This window comes from Nomascus leucogenys, chromosome 12 (assembly GCF_006542625.1).
Source record: "Nomascus leucogenys isolate Asia chromosome 12, Asia_NLE_v1, whole genome shotgun sequence".
Lineage (NCBI taxonomy): Eukaryota > Metazoa > Chordata > Mammalia > Primates > Hylobatidae > Nomascus > Nomascus leucogenys.
This window is the reverse complement of record NC_044392.1, coordinates 58,083,469-58,104,790: the sequence shown is the minus strand read 5'-3', so window position 1 is coordinate 58,104,790 and position 21,322 is coordinate 58,083,469. Positions and strand designations below refer to the sequence as shown.

General features: G+C 35.0%; 1 protein-coding gene across 1 annotated transcript in view; it reads right to left on the bottom strand.

Moving 5' to 3' along the window:
- The window catches only part of GDAP2 (ganglioside induced differentiation associated protein 2), a 63,264-nt gene that overhangs the window by 7,140 nt on the left and 34,802 nt on the right, over nt 1-21,322 (bottom strand). Inside the window, exons 9-13 of the mRNA XM_003268052.3 lie at nt 12,074-12,150; nt 10,950-11,026; nt 7,831-7,970; nt 6,068-6,122; nt 2,253-2,396 (exon numbers count right to left, since the gene is read on the bottom strand). Of these exons, the coding sequence (XP_003268100.1) occupies nt 2,253-2,396; nt 6,068-6,122; nt 7,831-7,970; nt 10,950-11,026; nt 12,074-12,150 (493 nt within the window). The remainder of the gene's footprint in view (nt 1-2,252; nt 2,397-6,067; nt 6,123-7,830; nt 7,971-10,949; nt 11,027-12,073; nt 12,151-21,322) is intronic.

Genomic DNA, 21,322 nt, shown 5'->3' with positions numbered 1-21,322 from the left:
TTTTTTGTATTTTTAGTAGAGACAGGGTTTCACTATGTTGGCCAGGATGGTCTCAAACTCCTGACGTCGTGATCCGCCCACCTCGGCCTCCCAAAGTGCTAGGATTACAGGCTTGAGCCACCGTGCCTGGCCATAATTTGATTTTGATTTTACAGATTTACAGCTCTGAGGAACTTGCCTTGAGTCTCCAGATGAGACTTTGGATTTCTGAGTTGGTGCTGGAACAAGGTAAGACTTTTGGGGACTGCTGGGATGGAATGATTATATTTTGCATGTGGGAAGAACATGAGGTTTGGGTAGCTAGGGGCAAAATGCTACATTTTGGATATTTGACCCTCTAAACCTCATGTTAAAACCTGAGCCCCAGTGTTGGAGGTGGGGTGTAATGCGAGGTGTTTGAGTCATGGGGTGGGGCGGATCTCTCATAAATGGCTTGGTGCTGTCCTTGTGGTAATAAGTAAGTCCTTGTTCTATTAGTTCCTGTGAAAGCTGGTTGTTAAAAAGAGCCTGGCACCTCCCTTCCCTCTCTCTTACTTCCCTTCCCACCATGAGATCCCTGCACACACTGGTTTCCCTTCCCCTTCTGCCGTGAGTGGAAGCAGCCTGAGTCCCTCACCAGAAGCAGATGCTGGTGCCCTGCTTCTCATACAGCCTGCAGAACCATGAACCAAATAAATCTGTTCTTTATACTTAGCCTCAGGTATTCCCTTATAGCAACAAAGAAATGGACTAAGAAACCCTCTTTTGTTTCTTCCCCATTTTTATGCCTCTCTTTGATCTAACATCTCAATTTTAGAAAGCTCTAGCATAGGTACAAAGAGATGATCCAATAAGCCAAGTGTTAGATTATAAGTTAGTCTACTTAATTTTGATTAATTACATTATGCTTGTATTTATACAAAAATAAAACAGCTAAAATATACAACCAAACAAAACAAAAAACAAAACCAAGCTTGAGTGTGGTGGAGCTATACTTAATATTTAATGAAAGCCTGTTTTATAGGCCCTTAAGTATATAGAAAATGCTTTGGCTTAAAATACAGTCCTTTAGGTTTCCTAATCAAACACCCAACTTACATATTTGTATCCCAGAAAATAAATGATAAATCCAGATACTAGCTATGAATTGTCATTCAAAATTTTGAGTATAAAAATGTTTCTTAGTGCCTTTCACATTTTCTGCTATCCATTTTTTTAAGCATTAAGATGAGTGATGTAGACTTCAAAGGAAAAACACTAAGATCATTTTCTACTCCAGCAATCTGCAGTAAATACAAACTAATGTACTCTTTTCTCTTTCCTATATTCAACAATTTTTGTATCTATGATCCAGCTGCTCCAATTATAAATCCTCTCTGTATAACAGCCAAATATGAAATTTTATTAGCCATTAGATCACATTATACACTTTGCACATAAGGGAAAACAAATTATAGCTAAAGTTAGAGAAATGTTAGAGAGCAATTGTGTTGGAGAATTTTTACTTTGCTGTATAAACACTGCACAATAATTAGGGAAGAATAATTCATTTCAAACTTAATATAACTTGCAAATATATCCCCTGGTTCATACGATATAAAGATGTGCAATCAGCAACAGTTAAACAATGAGCTTGATGAGCTTTTGGCCAAGTGTGTTACTTTTTTTTTTTTCCAAAAATTACTAAGGTGATATCATGAATAAACACAACAGAATAAATTGATGAAATTCACGAGTAGTCCTTTGACTAGTGCTTATGTAACAGATCCATAAGCGCATCTATAAATAATAACAATAATATTATCAGATGATGCTCTTAAAAATATTATACAAACTTTTAGAAAATGAAATTTTTAGCAGGGTAAAGACTACTGAGATAGGCCATATGATTTGCAATTAATTCTAAAAGTGATCACCAATAAATTCTTCTAGCTCTGTGTAGATGGAAAGCCATTCAATCTTAAGAAAATTAGGCAGAGGTATCTGTTTTAAATATGGTCGAAAACTTACAATACAAACGAAAATTGGTTCTGAACTCACAGCAGAGAGATCTCCCACTGAAACGTTTATCTGGGGAAAATGCCTCTCTTGGGACAGATCTTTTTCCTAAAGTTATCATAGGGAAAGTATGTTAAATGATATTACCAAGTTTATTAAGACTCACTAATTTACATTAATATCCGGTAATGACAGGATGTTGTGCTCATAAGTGCTGCTCTATAGAACGGTTAATATACCATACCAGGTGAGGGAGAACTTCTGGTACTTCTTACCCTGGCATCATATTCAAGGACAAAAGGAGGAAAGTCGATCTGTTCTGGTGATATGGCAGAAAACAGCTGGTGGAGGCTGTCCACATGGTGGATTTTGTCCTTCAGTCCTGAGACAGAAAAGGTGGTAAAAAACCATGTTGACACCTGATTAATAGAAGAGAAAAAATAATTTTAAGCTAGTTACCATAGTTAGAAACATAAACACAATTTGGAAAATTTATAGTAGATAAAAACTGTATTTCAAAGTCTTAAAATAACTAGTGCTTTTCAAAGTGCAATCTGAGTTATGCAATCATCAGTTTAGTTGATTATTAATAACATTAAAAAGAAGAAACGAGGATAACACTGACTAGAGACTATAAGAATGAGTTTTGTTTCATGAAGCTTTTGTTTCCATTACATGTATGTAAGTTCCCATGTGTGTAGTGTGTTAGTGCTGTACTACATGCTTCTTACTGTGGGTTGTAGTCAAAACCGTTGCATTATTTGGTAGAATAATTGGTGTTCCAGTCTTCTGAAAATGGTTAATATCTCCAAATCTCACACTGTGAATTTTTCAAATGAGACTGAAAAGAAAATTTGTGCCAATATTTGGGGTTTATATATTTTTAGTTGACGCTTGGCATGGTTTCTTTCTCGAAGTCCATCGAAGTGAATCACTTGTAGATGTGGTGCCATCTTTGCTCATTTCACTTGTCAACATGCAATCCCTCTCTAAAAGCTAGTCTGCAAAATTTGTTGGTTCCCAAAAAAAGGATAAAAAATTCTTGATACCAAACAATACCGACATAAACTAGGTAACGGCTTGAATTTAAAAATTACTGTTTATCTATCTAAATTGGCAATCACAAATTAGTCCATGTTTATCAACATACTATACAATAGTCCTATGAGGCAGGTATGATATTGTTGCTATCCCCATTTTACTTACAGAAGAAGGTAACGTATGCAGGAAATAGCAAACTTTTTTGAAAAGGACCATTATAGTAAATATTGCAGGCTTCTTATAATTACATTATCAGAAAATTGTTCACAAGGCATGCCTGAAGGTTCTTGGAGCAGTGCAATATTGGAGGCAGGACAACATGAAAATTAATTAGGAGGCTGCTGTGTCATTTCAAGTAAAAGCTGATAGTGGGATGAACTAATGTAGAGGCAGTGGGAATAAAGACACAGACATAAATTTGAGCAATCGTAAACACACAGAACTGATGCAATGTGCTAGGAGATGAGGTAGAGAAAGTGCTCCAGAATGCCTCTCTGGTTTCTGGCTTAGGCACTTGGGTAGGCAGTAGTCCCATTTGCTAACACAAAGAACACAAACAGCAGTTCGGGAATAGGTGAAACAGGAGTACATGAGGAGTTCTGTTTAAAAATGCTGAACTTCAGGGTCCTATAAGACACCTAAGTAGAGATATCTAACCAGTAGTTCAATACCAAGGTCTAAAGCCTAAGAATGATAATGATGATGATCATGATGATGATAATGACAATGATGATGATAGCTTACATTTACTGAGCACTTATTATATGTCAGGTAATGTTTTCAGTATTTTACATGTATTAACTCATTTCATCTTTCAATAACGCTAAAAGATAGGTACTATTATTATTCCCATTTTATAGGGGATAAAATTAAAGCATACAGAAGTTATACTACTTGCCTGAGATGATAAATTGGTAACTGGTAGAGCTGGGATTAGAACCCAGGTAATCTGAATCTTGAAACCATGGTTCTAAACATTAGGCTTTATTGCCTCCCCAGATATATGTTTGAAGATTGCACATATTTTGGAGGGTCACTGAAGAAATGGGAATAAAAAAGGTATAGAATTAAAGATGAGGGTGGAGAAACACGGGAACACTAACACTCAAAGAATGCACGCAGGAAGCCAGGTGCAGTGGCTCATGCCAGTAATCTCAGCACTTTGGGAGGCCAAAATGGGAGGATTACTTGAGGCCAAAAGTTTGAGACCAGCTTTGGCAACAGAGCAAGACCCCATCTCTATAAAAATACAAAATAAAAAAATTTAGCCAGACATGATGGTGCACGTCTGCAGTCCTAGCTACTCTAGAGGCTAAGGTGGGAGGACTCCTGGAGGCCAGGTGTTCCAGGTTACAGAGACCTATAATCACACCACTGCACTCCAGGTGGGTGAGAGACTGAGACCCTGTCTTTAAAAAGAGTTGAGAAGAGAGAGAGAGGCTGACAAATGAGACTCAGAAGCAGCAGCTAGAAGTAGGAGAGAAACCAGGCAAGGTAAGTTTCAAAGAAGCCAAGACAAAGTGTGTCAAGGAGAAGTGATCAACTGTGTTTAAGGCTGTAGGGAATGCAGGTAACAGAGAGAGAGAAAAGTGTCTATTAGATTTAGTGACCCAGAAATTACGGATGATTTTGGTGTGAAAAGCTTCAGCTGGCACAGCAGGATAACTACACTGGAGTAATTTGAAAGGTACATGAGAAATGGAGATGGTGAGCATAGAACAAAGATTATACTAAACAATTTTGGTTGTAAAGTGGAGGAGAGAAAAACAGATCTCAGCATTTTTAAAAGTTGATAGATAATTTGGATCCAGCAAAGCAGGAGAGGAGAAAGACGCTAACTGTTGAAGAGAGCTTCTTAAGGAAATGGAAATACACTCTGTCGTTTACAGTCTGGGATTAAAATGCCTAGATTCAAATCCAGCCTTTGATACTAACTGTTGGTTATCTTGGTTCCTTAATCTCTCTAAGCATCAATTCCCTTACCTGTATAGTGGGACAACTACAGCCACCTATTTCACAGGTATACTGCAAAGCTTAAGCAAGATAATTCACGGGAGGAACTGGCAGATAGCAAGTGCTCAGAAAACTTAAGCTAATGTCATTACTATGGGATTCACAGCACAGGGAGAGGGACTGTCCTTCACTAAGAAGGACATTAATGAAATGTGTTCATTAAGATGGAATACATTTTTGTGACAGAGAAAAAGGAGTCAATGATAAGAACAGTTAGCAAGTAGGTTTGGAGTGGGAAGGTAAAGATAAAGAGCTCCTTACTGATGGTTTCTTTGAGTGAAGAAAGCAGGACAATGAATTATTTCAAGTTTAGGTTTTGATGGGCAGGTGTGATGAAAGGGTAACAGGTCATAGGTTAATTTAGCCATTGACAAGAGTGGATGAAGTGATAAAATGTCAGTTTTTAGCTTGATAGAGAAGAAAATAAAGGCAAGATGATATTTTCAGAAAGAGTAAAGAGACCAAGAGACTAGATGTCTTGATGAAGTCAAGATGTAGGCTTAGGTAGTGGGAATATAATTGTGAGCAAGACTGTTATATTCTAGCCCTCATGGATCTTGCTGGCTCATGTATAAGGAAGAAAATAAAACATGCAATTAAAATAAAAACATAACAATGATATAAGACTACAGAATCTTAAGGGGTTAGAATGCAAGAACAGCTACTAGCTGCAGGATTGGTCAGGGAAGGATTTCTATAGAAACTACAGCTGAGACTTGAAGGTCAAGCAGGAGGTAGCCATGGGCAGAGGAGGGAAGTGTATTCTGTAACAACAGCATAAACAAGGCCCAGATGAACAAAGGGCACGAAAATAGGCAGAGACTGATGGGCTAACGGCTTATAAGGGTTGCCCACAAAGGCGCTGGAGTCACATACAACCAAAACATCATAACCACAACTCAAGATCACTTAGAAACAAGGAAATTAGCAGTCACAATGGTGACAGCAACAATTAAGTTGCTGAGCTATTGTCTTAATACTCTGGGCATGTAGTACACATAAACTCTACATTTAGCTAAAGAGAAAAATACTGTACCTTTGAACGAAATGTGGGGTGAACAAAATAAACAGCCTTCAAATTCCTCTTGTACCTGATCCAAAAATAAAATGACAAAAAGCATTAGGAGACATACCTAATGCTAAATGACGAGTTAATGGGTGCAGCACACCAACATGGCACATGGATACATATGTAACAAACCTGCACGTTGTGCACATGTACCCTAAAACTTAAAGTATAATAAAATTAAAAAAAATTGAAAAAAAAAATCAGTATAAGTTCATGCCTAAAACCAATTACTATTATAGACTATTAACTATTTGCCTGAGTATATAAATATATTCAGAGAAAAATAAAGGTAGCTATAATTTACAGATCGAATTTTAGGTGAATGTCAAAAACAATTCAGAAAACATTTCATTTTTTAAAGTATCTGTTTTATAGGAGATATTAAGTGCTTCTGTCAGCTGCTATGGGTAGGATAAAGTTAAGTAAATTTGTATTTAACAAACAAATTTATTGTATGTCATTTTTTAATATGATGCTAGAATCTCTGGGATCAGAGTTAAACAGCAGCTAAACCACTTCAAATTATAGGAAAATTTTAAACTAAAAGTTTCAATGGTCATACTACAACTAACAGAATTTGCTGTGTCCCGGAAATTGTAGAGGCCTTCTACTTAAATTCTCAAAACAATTCTATGAGCTCAGTACTATTACTGCAGCTATTTTTGCCCTCTCAAAGTCACCCAGCCATCAAGTGGCAGAGCCAGGAACTGAACCCAGGCAATACCGCTCCAGATTTGTTCTCCTATCCACTATTCCATCTGGCCTCTCTACGTGTGCCTGAGATTTTTTCAACAGTTCAATAATCAACATTGGGTCATGTGAGGTTAATTGGAAAGGACTTCAGAGAAATAGTACAAACTATTTCACAGTTGAGGCCTGTTCCACGTTAAAGAACTGGTTAGTGGTAGAAGCAGAACTACATATATACAACCCACATTCAGAGTAAGCTAAAAAGGTGTCTATTGGGTAATGAAAGCTTTAATATTCCTAAATAAGATGGGAGGAGTAGGATAGCTGGAAATTTATGGTAACTTGCCTTCTTTGTACCCTAACTGTAAAATGAGCTTTTCAATGCAATCCACACAGACATTGTGATGCTACAAATAACAAAACAGCTAACAGGCAGGTTGAGTGCCACTTTTTATTCAGAAAAAAATATTAAAAAGAAAAAATGTAAAACACTATATTTCATCTTTGCTATAGTGGGGTATCATATATTTTCTGGTTAAAATTTCCATTATCATTTCAAGGGAAATATGCTTTAATGAAAATAATTTTCTAGCTCCAAGTCAGTAACCTGGGTTCAAGTCCAAATTCTGCATTTACTGTTGTGAGACTTTGGGCACATACTTCACCTTGCAGAATGTCAGTATCTTCCATCTTTCAAACACAGATAATATCTCTCCTAACCAACTCCTGGGTTAAAGGATCAAAGTAAATAATGTTTATAAATGTATTTTGATAAGTATAATACATCATATAAATAGAAGGTAGTATTTTTGTTATTTTATACATAAAGATTGGTAATGTAAAAAGTTTACATATGAATTTAATGCAAAATAAGTTTCAGTTAGGGAGGGTCTCCTATATTGAAATATCTAATCTAGGTATGATAAAAGTCTTTGTTACATGAAATATCCTTTCACAGAATATAAAGCAATGTTTGCCACTGCTTAATATTAGAAAAGAAAGAAACTATTTCCCCTTCATAATTTGCAAAAATAACTAACTTGACATCAACAACATCGTAGAGTTTCTTCAGGAAGTCAGAGTCCAGGTGATTGTATTCGCTGGTCAGAGTGTGAAAATACACTAATACATACTCCTTCACAGCAATGTGATCCATTACATGAATGAAATATAAGAGAGCCTAAAAGAAAAAAGGGGAATAAAGGTGAAGATCATTTTGAACAGTAGTCTACTTCACAGAGACCAAGAAAAAAACAAAACAAAACAGAAAATTAACCTACTCTATGCCCTAGTCATCATAAATGGATAACTCAGAGTGATGAATATCCATTCTCTTTAAAAAGAGCTCCAGGAAAGTGAATCATCCCAGTGTTTAATAATTCTCATAAGTGCTACAGTACAATTCCTTTCTGTCTTATTCTAAGCGACAGAGGAGAACAATCAGTCTCTATCTTCTAAAAGAATTCTTCATATACTGGAAAAAGTTCTTGGATCAACTATCAGGTTTTCTCTCTCTAGGATAATGATATCAAAATCATTAGAAGTAGAATTTCTATACTTTTAATCATTTTTGAAGTTTCCACTTGAATTCAATCTAAGTCTTTGCAGTCTCTACTCAGAAATAGACTCATGGCCTGCACATAACCAAGAATTACTATAAAAAGAGTAGTGCCTCACATGATTCACGTTGAGAGCTAATTTTTTTAGATCTTTAGTGCTGATCTGAAGGAGGACATTGACAGCAGGTTTAATCAGTAGATGGCAATAGATTGGGAAGCATTTCTAGAGCTCTGAAAGATTCAAATTTAATGTGACCCAGATCGGTTGCAGAAATATTCCATTACAAAAATGATGAATTTAAGAGAAACACTAAAAACAAAACAGAGATACAATATAGGCAGGGCCAGTATGACCCAGTGGTTTAGCTGTAAACAATCACATAGAAAAAGCTTAAGAGGTAACAACTGAAGGATTACTATAAAACAAACTGTTTTCCAATTCCTCTTCAGGTGAGTCCTTGACATTAACATGGTTGGATTAACATGGACTAGGATCCAACTGCTACCAGAGCAGACAGAGAAGGGCATTAAGAAAACACAGTATCTTTCCATTCATTACCTGCTTTGGTAAAAATTATTATTACCATCATCTATCTCAATATTTTACAGGAAATGATACATCATGAATATCCAGAACCCCACGCAAGCACACACCAAAATCAAATGCAAGGATTTATGGTTTTATTGGTATTAATCACATTATTGATTATGAAAATGAATGTCACACTGATTATTAAGAACATAAATGATTACAAACAGAAACTTACTAATGGTATAATTTTCATCAGTTTATTCCCTTTGTGTGTGTATGTGTGTGTGTCTGTGTCTGTGTGTGTGTCTGTGTGTGTGTGTGTTTTGTTTGTTCGAGACAGGGTCGCTCTCTGTCACCCAGGCTGGAGTGCAATGGCATGATCTTGGTTTCGGAGATCTTATAACCTCTGCATCCCGGGCTCAAATGATCCTCCTGCCTCAGCCTCCCAAGTAGCTGGGACTACAGGCATGTGCCACCATGCCTGGCTAATTTTTGTATTTTTCGTACAAAATAGATAGGAGATAGGATTTCGCTATGTTGCCCAGGCTGGTCTTGAACTCATGGACTCAAGCGATCTGCCTGCCTCAGCCTCCCAAAGTGCTGGGATTATAGGCATGAGCTACCAAACCTGGCTGTGTGCATATTTTTATTATTCTTTATTATTCTTTTTTATCCTCTTACCAGATTGCTGCTTCATCCTCTTTCTGTCCATTCTCCACCCCCCACCCCAGGGCAATTAGGATACTCCTTTTTGGCTTCAAATTCAACTTCTTAAATTTCTTTCACTATATAACTATATATCACTATGTATGACAAAAAAATGTGAAAGACAAATTCTCCCCCAAACCATGAAATCCCTTTCCTTGAGATATTTTCCTTGTTTTTGTGCTGAAAAACAAGCAAACAAAAAACCCAATGAAGGTCAATGCAGATACAAATTAATGTATCACTGTTTCTCCTATTAAATTATATTCTAAACATTTCTCTACAGTACTTGCCTCTACAACCATAATTTATAAGGGTCACAGAATATCCTATTTGAATGTACCACAATTATCTGTGAGGGATTTAAGTTTTAAATTTTTGCTACAAATGACCCTGTGAATAATATGCCAGGTTCAGTGCTTTCACAGTTTTTTTTACCCAAACAACAGTGACTAAGAGTCTGAGGACTTAGCCAGAAGTAATTATCAGCTTTTGTCCAACTGGTTTATCTTAAATTCTGTGTAATTTTGCATTTTTAAGTATACGGTTTTTCTACTATGGTTGATAATTACTGATCAGTTAAAGTTATCATCCTTTGACGTCAGTTCCTAACAAAACCGATGTTCTAGGATTCTCTACATATTTACCTTGTGGGTTCAATTGTCCCTTCTATGAGTATTTTGATTTGAATAGTGTCAGGGCCTATAGCTACTTCCACACTTTGGGTTATTTCGTTAGTATAAGTTTTCAGAAATGGAATTAATGGATCAATGGATGTGATCACTTTTATAGTTTCATCTTTGATGACAATAATTATTTAAGAGTCAAGGCATCTCATTTTAATTCACCTTTTTTGGACTACTAATCACATTGAATATTTTCTTATTTTTATCTACCAGTTATAATCATTTTTGTTTTATGAATCATCTATTTCTGTTCTTTGCCTCCAAATGAAGGGATTATAGAATTATGCTATCTTGGGTAAACTACATTTCTGTTTTTTTTCTCTTCTAATAGATACTCAAATATTAATTTTTCTTTTTTCAAAAAAGAATCTGATTACACAATTATAATACAGCATGATTCCAACCACTTACTAGTTACATCATATCCAAAACAAAGCAGCTGTGGTTTTGGAGATCATATTACTGTATTCCAGTATTTTTTATTTCTTGGACAGAGAAAAATCAAACCCCTATATCGAACTGAAATGATACCTGTCCATTCATAAACCAGGTCTGCTCCTCTGTCAGTAATACACAATTCAGCCTTGATTCATATTGTAGGCCTTGATTCCAAATTCATATACTACTTATTTTTTCAATCAACATTATTTGTAAAACAGAGCCTTTTTATGGCTTACCTTGTCCATATCTATTAATGTTACGGGAATGTTTCTTCCAACTACCACCATCACTGTTCGACCACAGTTATCAACACCTATAAACAGGAAATGTCATCAGCACCCAGAAACTTCATTCCAAGAATATTACTTGTCTTGGGCTCTGACTTTATAAAATATTCTACGTGCATTTAAAAGATTGAAAACAAGGAAGTATAAATTGCTCGAATTTCATCTTCCAATTTTTTTTCTACTCTGCAGATAACAACATCTTGTTTTTAAAGCTTCATGAGGGTTTTAATCACTGCCTTTTTAAGAGAAGATCTCCTAAAGAGTTTAAATCAAGAACAGCCAAAGATCTTTTAAAATATTTTATTATTTTCTAGAGACAGGATCTTGCTTTTTTCCCAGGCTGGAGTACAGTGGTGTGATCATAGCTTACTGCAGCCTCCGTCTCCAACTCCTGGGCTCAAGCAATCCTCCCATCTCAGCCTCCAAAGCAGCTGGGACTACAGGCATGCACCACCACACCTGGCTAATTGTTTCATTATTTTGTAGAGATGGGGTCTCACCATGTTGCCCAGTCTGGTATTGAACTCCTAGTCTCAAATGATCCTCCTGTCTCCACCTCCTAAAGTGCTGTGATTACAGATATGAGCCACCATGCCCAGCCCCCAAAAACTTTTATAAACAGCTTTTTGCTTACGCTCACTACAACTTTGATCCAGGAAAAACTAAATAGCACTCAAATCTGAAAATTACTAAAAAGTACTGTCTGTAAAAGAAATACAATGCAGAAACAGTGGGAATCTGGGAACTTTCACTCTCTCCATCACATATTTATGTAAGGTTTGAATTTTGTAGTAGCAAGTATATGGTACTTTTAAAAGCAGAAACGTTTTTTCAAAGAAAAGGGACACTAGCATGAAATAAAGTTGGCCAATGCAGAACTATAAGTTGAAAATTTTATAGATTGGGATGTTATTTTTAAGATCTTGATGACAGGCAAAACTATCTTCATTAGTACAAAACCATTTTGTTCATAGATACAATAAATGAAATCAGAGAAAAATGAATTCTCAAATAGCATGCTTGGTAGGGCTCTTAATTAGTGAAAGAGTAAGTTACCATATATTTAAGCTCACCTGTTTGGTATAAGGCTTTTAGAGAAGCAATATCAGACAGATCCTCAGATCTTGCTTGACATAACCAGCGATTATAACTAGGGAAATAAATGATATAATCATTATAATAAACCTTTGGAAATTAAATTTACAAATGGGACCAATTTTTAATACCTTTCCCTGACCCTAAAAATTTTCAAGTATATATTTCATTATAATAGGGAAGGAGTTAAAGAAGCATTAAGCCATGTAGAATCTCTACTACATGTTATTGATAAAATAAACACAAATGAATTATTGAGAAAGGAAGGTGTTCATTATTTTAAAAATCCTTACAATCAAATGAAGATTGTACAGGTAAATGGCTAAGATACCAAGTATTCAAACTAACCTTGTTTTAAAATACTATTGTTTTCCTTTACTAAAAACATGCGTAGAGAAAGTCTAAAGCAATGGCAGAGTTCTAAAACAGATGCTCACTCACTCAACAAGGATTTGAGTGCTTACTCTACGGTAGTTACTGAGAATACTCCCATGAAAGGACATGGTTGCCTCCCTCAAGAAGTTCACTTTTCAGGTGAAAAACAGGCAAGTGCTGTACATGTTATGTGGGATCACAAAGGAGTTGGGTAAATTTATCTGGGAAGTCCTGGAATATTTAATCATCAGTTAATCAAACTAGTTGTAGTGATATCCCACAGACCAGATCATATGGACTGCAGTTTGGCTTTGGCTAAGAGGATGTTAAAGCTGGAAGAGACATTAAAGATCTTGCAGATGGAAATGACATACAAAAGATTAATGGTCAAGTTCATCTCAGACTTCCCAGCCTATTAAATAGTAGAGTTGAATTTGAAGTTGCACTCAGGTCTCTAGATTTCCGGAAAGTTGATGCTTTTTCTACTATATCATACTAATTTCTTGAAATTAAAAGTGCCACTTACTTGATTGTGAAAACGCTTTCAAGACACCTAAATGTATGAAAAGCAACTCTGAAGTGTCTAGATCACATATGGCAATATCCAGTAACAACAACAACAACAAAAAGCTTAACTAGGAGAGGGGAGATTTGGCTTCTAATCCTACGGCTTTCGGTGCAAACTTACTAAAGTCATTTACCTTTATGGAATTCAGTTTCCTCACCTGCAAAATGGTGTTCATATGGGAGGGACATCTTTCAGCTCTAAAGTACAACTGCACAACTAAAAATATTTAATGGGAAGTCTATCACATACAGACTGAAATCAACAAGTGACATGCCTGTTAGTTTCACAGATATTGTTACTGGTTGTGAAAAACATAGTGGTACTGCATTAGTTCTATAGACTGCCGTCTCAAATTTGTGATTTACCAATATATGCAAATTGAAAAGTCAAAGACAGTAGCTTTTAATTTTGTTTCAAAATATAATTTCAAAGTCAAGAAAATGCCTATGTTTATTGTAGTTCTCCCTAAATCATATGCACTATTTCATATTTTCATAGTCATTTCCTATTTACATTAAATCAAAGTTCTATTTCTTTACTTAAAAAATTATTTTCTTTGACAAATAATGTATGTAATGTTTTGATATACGGATACATTGTAAAATGGCTGAATCAAGCTAATTAACATATCCATTACCTCACATATTTATCATTTTTTTTTGGTAAGAACAGTTAAAATGTATTCTTTTATCAATTTTTGGGTATACAACACATTCTTATTAACTACAGTCACCATATTGTATAATAAATCTCTTATTCCTCTCATCTAACTGAAATTTTGTATTCTTTGACCAACATCTCCCCAAATCCCACCCCAATACCACCAGCACCTGATAACCACTTTATTCTCTGTTTTTCTGAGTTCAGATTTTTAGGTTCCACATATAAGTGAGATCATGCTGTATTTGTTTTTCTGTGCTTATTTCACTTAACATACTATCTTATATCTTTAGTATGAAGGTTAAAAGACAAAACTATTAAAAATAATAGCAACAATAATTTGTTAAGAAACAAAAATAATATAAAAATGTAAATTATGACATCAAAAATGTGGCAGTGAAGAATAAAAGTATAGAGTTTATCATGTTTTTTAAATCATTCTATTATATCCTTTCTAACTGTTTATAATGAGACTAAACAGCAAAATATATATTACATCATATGGGCACCACAGGTCCTAGCACAAAGCATATAACAGGAATTCAATTAATACCTATTAACTTCTATACTCTGTTCATGTATCCATTGGCCCATTTTTCAAAGATTTATTGAATAAATGCAGTGTTTGCATCATAGTAGGTACTAAATTCTTCGCTAAATGAAGTAGTAAACATGAGTATTATGTAAGGTATTTTGGGGCCTGAGATGAGTTAAAAAAGGCTCTTGAGTTTAAAGTTGCATATGTGAGGCAAACATATTACAGTACGAAGAAAATTAACTTTGTAATAAGAACAAGACAGGTAACCAGAAGTCTAAATACTCTATCAATCAAATATGTATGCTGAGAAGAGGACTGGTAGTGGGGAAGGAGGTGGGGTGAGAAGTAGAGTGGAGGCAAATTCTAGATATGTCATAGAAACAAATGCTCCCTTCTTTGTATCTCAGAAGACTTCTACCATGTTCAGTGCAAGACTTTACACACTTATTGAAATGGCTATTTCTATCACATTAGACCACCAGATAGAGAATATGTCATATTTGTCTCTGTATTTCTAGCCAATGCCTAGGGTAGTTCCTGACACTCAATCTCTATATCTATATCTATATTCAACGAATTCTGAAAAAAATTTTTTTAACTGGAACTCAGGTGTACAAAATGGAATACATCATCTTTAATTGAAAACACTCACATAACTGGTACATGCATGGTCCACTTAGAAGACTAGTTATATAATTATTTATCTTTAATGAAGTAATAAGTACCCTAAAATCTACCACTACAACAAAAATTAGCACTTACGCAATAACCTTCATCTAACCATGTGCTACTTCCCACCGTTATCTGAAATTCCAGGTTAATCATTTATTGCTTTCCTTTTTATATTGTTTTAAATTCATCTACATGTAGTCAATGTAAGACATTGTTTTTTGTTTGTAACTATTTAAAAAAGCTTATCATGCTGTATGTAATCTCTTGGGTCTTACATTTTTGACTTATCATATTGCTAACATTCATCCATATCACTGAATTTCAATGTTGTTGATTGATTTGGACAATCACAGGTTGAGCATCCCAAATCCAAAAATACAAAATCTGAAATGCTCCAAAATCCAAAACTTTCTGAGTGCCAACATAACAATTAAAACAAAAATGCTCACTGGAACATTTTGGATTTTTGGGATTTGGGATGTTCAACTGGTAAGTACAATACACATATTTCAAAATCCAAACAAACCAGAAATCTGAAACACTTCTGGTCCCAAGAATTTTGGATATGACATACTTAATTTGTATATATCATGTATTCATACTAGATAAAAACTATAGATTTTTTTCATTCACTCTCTCACTGATGGGCACTTGAGCTGTTTCCAGGGTTTTGCTATCGTGAAGAGGGCTACAATCAACTTGTTTTGCATGTCTCCTGGTATACATGTGCATGATTTCTCTTGAGTAGGTACCAATGAGTGAAAGTGCTAGGTTACAGGGAATGTTTAATTTTAGGAGATAAGGACAAACCTCTTTTCCAAAGCATTGCACCAAATTATACTTCTATTAGAAGCATATGAGATTCTGTGAATCCCTGTCCTCGTCAACACTTGCTACTATTAGATGTTTTAGTGTTTGCCAGTTGGATAGGTTAGAAATGGTAAAGCATTTCTCTAGTCAGTAATGAGGTTGAGATTCTGCTCATGTTGACTTGATTCTTTCTATGAGATGCCTGTTCCTATCATTTTTCCATTTTTTATTGGGTTATTTGATTGCTTCTCACCAAGTTGTAGTTCTTTACACATTCTTGATGCTGATCATTTGTTGTGTGTTTTGTGAATATCTGCCCCCATTCCATAACTTGCTTTTCACTTTGTTTAAGCTTGGCTCTCCTTTCTAAAGTTCTTTATTTTAATATAGTCAAAACTATTTTTTCTTTGGTGGTCAATGCTTTTCATGTCTTTAAAAAAATCTTCCCTTTCTCTAAGGTTTGAAGGATACTAGCTTAACTTCTTCCACAGGTTTCAAAATTTTTAAAAATTGAAGTCCTTAATCTATCTAAAGTTGATTTGTCCATAGTGTGAACACAGAATTAGTATAAACTCTAAAATGTTTTAAACCTTGATTGGTGATTAACAACTTGAGATCTAAAGATAGATTTTGGTTGACAAAATCTCTATGAACATATTTGTGGGGAAAAGTTTATAGTTTACATCAGATTCTTAAAGGGTTTGTGATTTTTAAAAGGTTAGAATCACTGCGGAGACACTGGTCCTGTTCTGGTTTCTAAGGACCATGCAACAACTCATGATTGCAATCTTCATCAGGTTTCTTCTTTGCTCTAATTAAGTCTCTGTCATTACCACTATAGATTGTGTAAGCCTGATTATTTAGTCATAATTTTAAAAAAATCACCAGTTGGGAAGAAAGAGTAAAAGCAAAAGATTGTTACTCTTCTCACTCAATAGACAGTACCCTCCTTTTTTCTAAACTTCATTATTCAAAGAATATTTCATGTTTTCTATTACATTTCTTATAAACAGCACCTCACTTTTTGCTATAGAGTTTTGTTTTGTTTAAATGAAGACATGCAATCTTTTGTTCCAATCCAAAAATCAGAACAAAGCTAAAAGGAAAATATGAACTCAAAATAGTTTCTGGGTTTCCTACAGGATATTTCCTAAACATCCTATATAGAGTATTTTCTTATTCCAAATAAACAAACTTCTATTATTTTATGGGTAAATATAATAATCATGAATAATCGTATAAAATATGTCAAAATGGCAGAAAAAAATAGCCACTAGAGTACTCTAAAGGCAGAAATACTAATTAGTTTCTCAATGGGTTGCAACCAACTGAGGTTGGACACTGTTCTCACAAAGCTAATATAAACCAGTTTCTTCCAGTTAATAAATTACCATCCACCTGTACAGCCAGCAGCTGAATGACAAAAACAATTTAAACTATATCACTCTTAAAAGACTAATAACTAACCCATCTGTGTATAATCATAGCCCAGGGAAAATTCTGTCTTTGGAATTAACAGATGCTTTCCCAGACCTTATACAATTGACCCATCCTAGATTTAGTTAAGATCTTTGTTGTATCCTCTTATTGACCCTGTACAGTAATTTAAACAATTATTCATATATTAATTAGTTTAACATTTTTCTCCTCTGCAAGACCCTAAGCTCCATGCAGGCAGGTGCTGTATCTGTCTTGCTTGTCACTTTATTACCAGTAGTATCCAGCACAATATTTGGCACATTAGTAAAAGCCTAATAAGTATTTAATAATGAAAAAGATAATGATTTTGTTGAGAAAAATGACATAAGAGTCACAGGCAATTGAATCTTAAGCCAGTCAAGTAATACTAATAAAAAAGGAAAGGAAATCTTCCTGTAAAATAACTTGAAGAGTTTCAAAAGCAGTATTTTTGAAAAAGTGTATCTAGGTTGCTTCCTAATTTGGGTAAGTAAACCAGTGTCTACCTTATGATACACCCAAATCAGAATCACAACTGGATGACAGACCTGGATTAGAAAGCACGTCTAATTTTTCATGTTAAAAACAATTATTTTGAAGAGATACCGAGGTGGCAAGGCAGTGCTACGAAAGAAGTGACATAAAACTCTTGCCAATCCATGTGACCTTTAGTTTCATTACTGATGGAAGAACTGAAGGCTTTTGAAAAGATATTTACTAACTAAAAACCTACTTACTTTTACATTTGTCCAACCTAATTAACATAATCAACAGAAGCCAGACTCAATATGTGAAAATAAAAGCCCGATTTAGAAATATCAAGAGAAAGAAATTTTAAAAACTACAACCTACAATCTCAAATACGGCTGAGCATGCAAACAGATGACATAGCTTAGTTATATCATAAACTCCTCAACAAACAGCCATCAATTCTAAAACTTTTTGGTCTCAGGACCAAAATATATCTATATAAAACATAGACATTTTTATGTTTTTATAAATTATTGAGGACTTTAAACATCTTTTGTTTGTGTCATTTATATTTACCAGTTCTCATTAGAAATAAAAACAGAGAAATTAAAAAAATATTCATTAATTTAAAAACGATGAAAAACCTATTTTGTGAACATAACTTTTTTTAAAAAGCTGCATTTAGAGAAAAGAGTTGTATTTTTTAACTTGCAAATCTCTTTAATTTCTGCTAGATTCTCATATGTGCGTCTGCATTTAAATTACTGTAATATCACATAGTGAGTGGCCTCCAGAAAACTCCACTGAACACTGAGAGAGAATGTGAATGAAAAAGAAAAATAAGTCTCAATAACTTTTTTTTTTTTTTTTCTTTTTTGAGACAGGGTCTCTCTCTTTCACCCAGGCAGGAGTGCAGTGGTGTGATCACAGCTCACTGCAACCTCCACCACCTCCTGGGCTCCTCAGCCTCCTGTGTAGTTGGGAACAGAGGCATGCGCCACCATGTCTGGCCAATTTTTTTCTTTTCTTTCTTTTTTTTTTTTTTAAGAGACAGGGTTTCATGAACTCCTGGACTCAAGCAATCTACCCCCCTTGGCCTCCCAATGTGCTGGAATTACAGGCATGAGCCACCATGCCTGGCCACATTATAAAAATAGTTTATCAGGTTCCCTGGATCATACTTTTCAGAAGAAAATAGAGTATTAGGTTCCTCCCTGGACCATACTTTTGAGAATTGGTTATCACTGTTAAAACAAAATAGCAGGAGGCCAATTAGCTTAGGGTTGTTTCTGTACCAGGAACCCTTATACAACCACATCAACACTTAACTTAGAGGAATCCCTTGTAACTGATTAATTTTAGAAACAAACAAAAAGCAACTAAACTGAGTTTCAGCCAATCACAAATGGCAAACTAGCTGGATCATACCCAAATAAGGCAAATGCCTAGCTGTAGCCAATCAAGTAATTTCTCTACTTTGCTTCTGCAATCAGCCTATAAAAGTCTGCTGCTCATTCTGCTATAGTGAAGTTCTCTGAACTGCTTCTGGTTTTGAGTGCTATCTGATTCATGAATACTTCTTTGCTCAAATAAACTCCATTAAGTTTATTTTGTCTAAAGTTTTTAACATCACTCTGAAGTAGTCTGCTTTACAGATATAAGAGAAGACCTCATCTTCAATCATCACAGGCACTGGGCACATAAATGGGAAATCAGAAAAATCTTTTGGTCAGACATAGCTCCTTACTTAAGCAAACAGCTTTGGGAGCCACAGGCTATGCTCTTCTCCAAGCCTGCAACTGTGTGTTGACTGTATGTGCACACAACCTGACTGCAGTTCTGAACTTTTGCCTCAATACTTCTGAGATCTCAAGGTAGTGTGGCTCATTCATGGATTTCCAGAAGATGAGGAGTACTTTATCTCTGTGTACTTGCAACTAGAATATTATCTTGTAGAATAAGTGTTCATTGTTTCCTAAACAAAATGGAAAAAGTCAACTATGTTACACGTATGACTCTCAAGATCAAGGCCCTCTACCAATACAAAGGATAATGCTTTACATGCTATAGGACTCCTTTCCAGAAAGTGTGGGATCAGTGAATATAAATTTATTCTAATACTGGCTTAAACTAAGTTACTAAGTAAAACTAATCAACTCACTTAGAAAAATAACAGCAACAACAACAACAGCAAACCAGCAACCAGCCCAAAGACAAACTTAAAACTTCCAGATATCTGTACCATTTCATGGAGAAATGAGTTACGTATGTAGTGTGTACGTTTGTGTGTATTTGTGTGTGTGTGTGTGAGCGAGAGAGAGAGGGAGAGAAAGAGAAAATGGACAGAAAAGAACAGGTTGACTGATTTGAGAAAGGTGATAATCATGTAGTTCTTTGTATGTGAACATAAAAAGTCTCCAGTCCTTTTCCAACTGCTCCGAAGTTGGCTTGTGTAAGTGGGTTGAAGGTGAGTAGAGAAGGGAGATATGCTACAGAGGCTACATTGAAGGGTCTTCCTTAAGTAGCCGTAACTGTGGGCAAGCCACTCTGTGGGATCAATTTCCTTCATGTAACGTAATGGAGTAACACTAGGTCAGTGATTTAGGGCACAAAAGAATCATCTAAGAAACTTTAGAAAGAAGATTTCTGAGTCCTTTCCATGGAGGACAGGAAGTTTGATACAGGAAGTTTGGTGTGGGGCACAGATTTTTAACAAGCACTCTTAGTGATTCTAATGCTGATAGACTGTGGACCCTACTTTGGAAAACTATTAACAAATGATCACCAAAATTCCTTCTAACTATAAAGTACTGGTGAGAGACCACAGACCAGTGATTCACAAAGTGGAGTCTGTAGACTCTTAAAGAGATCCTGACATGCCTTTAGGAGGCTGTAAGTTTAAAACTATTTTTGTAATAACATTATTTGCATTTTTCACTGCATAGACATTTACACTGATAGTACAAAAGCAACTGATGGGTAAAAACAGCTGGTAATAGCCTTACCACAAATCAAGGCAGTTGCACCAATAAACAAAAAAGGCCAGCTGCATTTAAGAATGTCTTCGATGGAGAAGTAAAGATTATTAATTTTATTAAATCAGTCCTTGAGAACCCATCTTTTTAAATTAATGGAAGACAAAATGGGAAGAACACATAAAGTACTTCTGCATATTGAAGTGTGAGGTTGCCTTGAAGAAAAGCACTATGTGATTGAGTTGTGAGCTGGACTAGTTGCTTTTTTTCATGCGACACCATTTTTACTTCAAAGAATGACTGGCAAACTATAGTTATTCAACATGAATATGTGGCAGGTGTTTTCCCAAAAATGAATAAAGTGACCCTGACATTTCAAGAAAAATAATCAACAGTATTTGTTGCCAATGATAAAACTTGAGCTTTAAATATATATATATATTTGAAACATTTTTATTGTCATCAGAAGCTTGACAGTTCCTAATATTAAATACTTTTCTGATGAGATTGGTGATACTATACAATCGATACTAACAAATATAATTTTTTGATAGTGTGTAATGAAATGTGTCAATATTTGGAGCTCTGAATAATTCAATGAATCAATACTTTCCAAAAAGCTAACGTATCGTGTTATAAAGTCCTGCTATACATTCCTATTATAAAATCTGTCCAAAGTACAGAACAACACATTTTAATA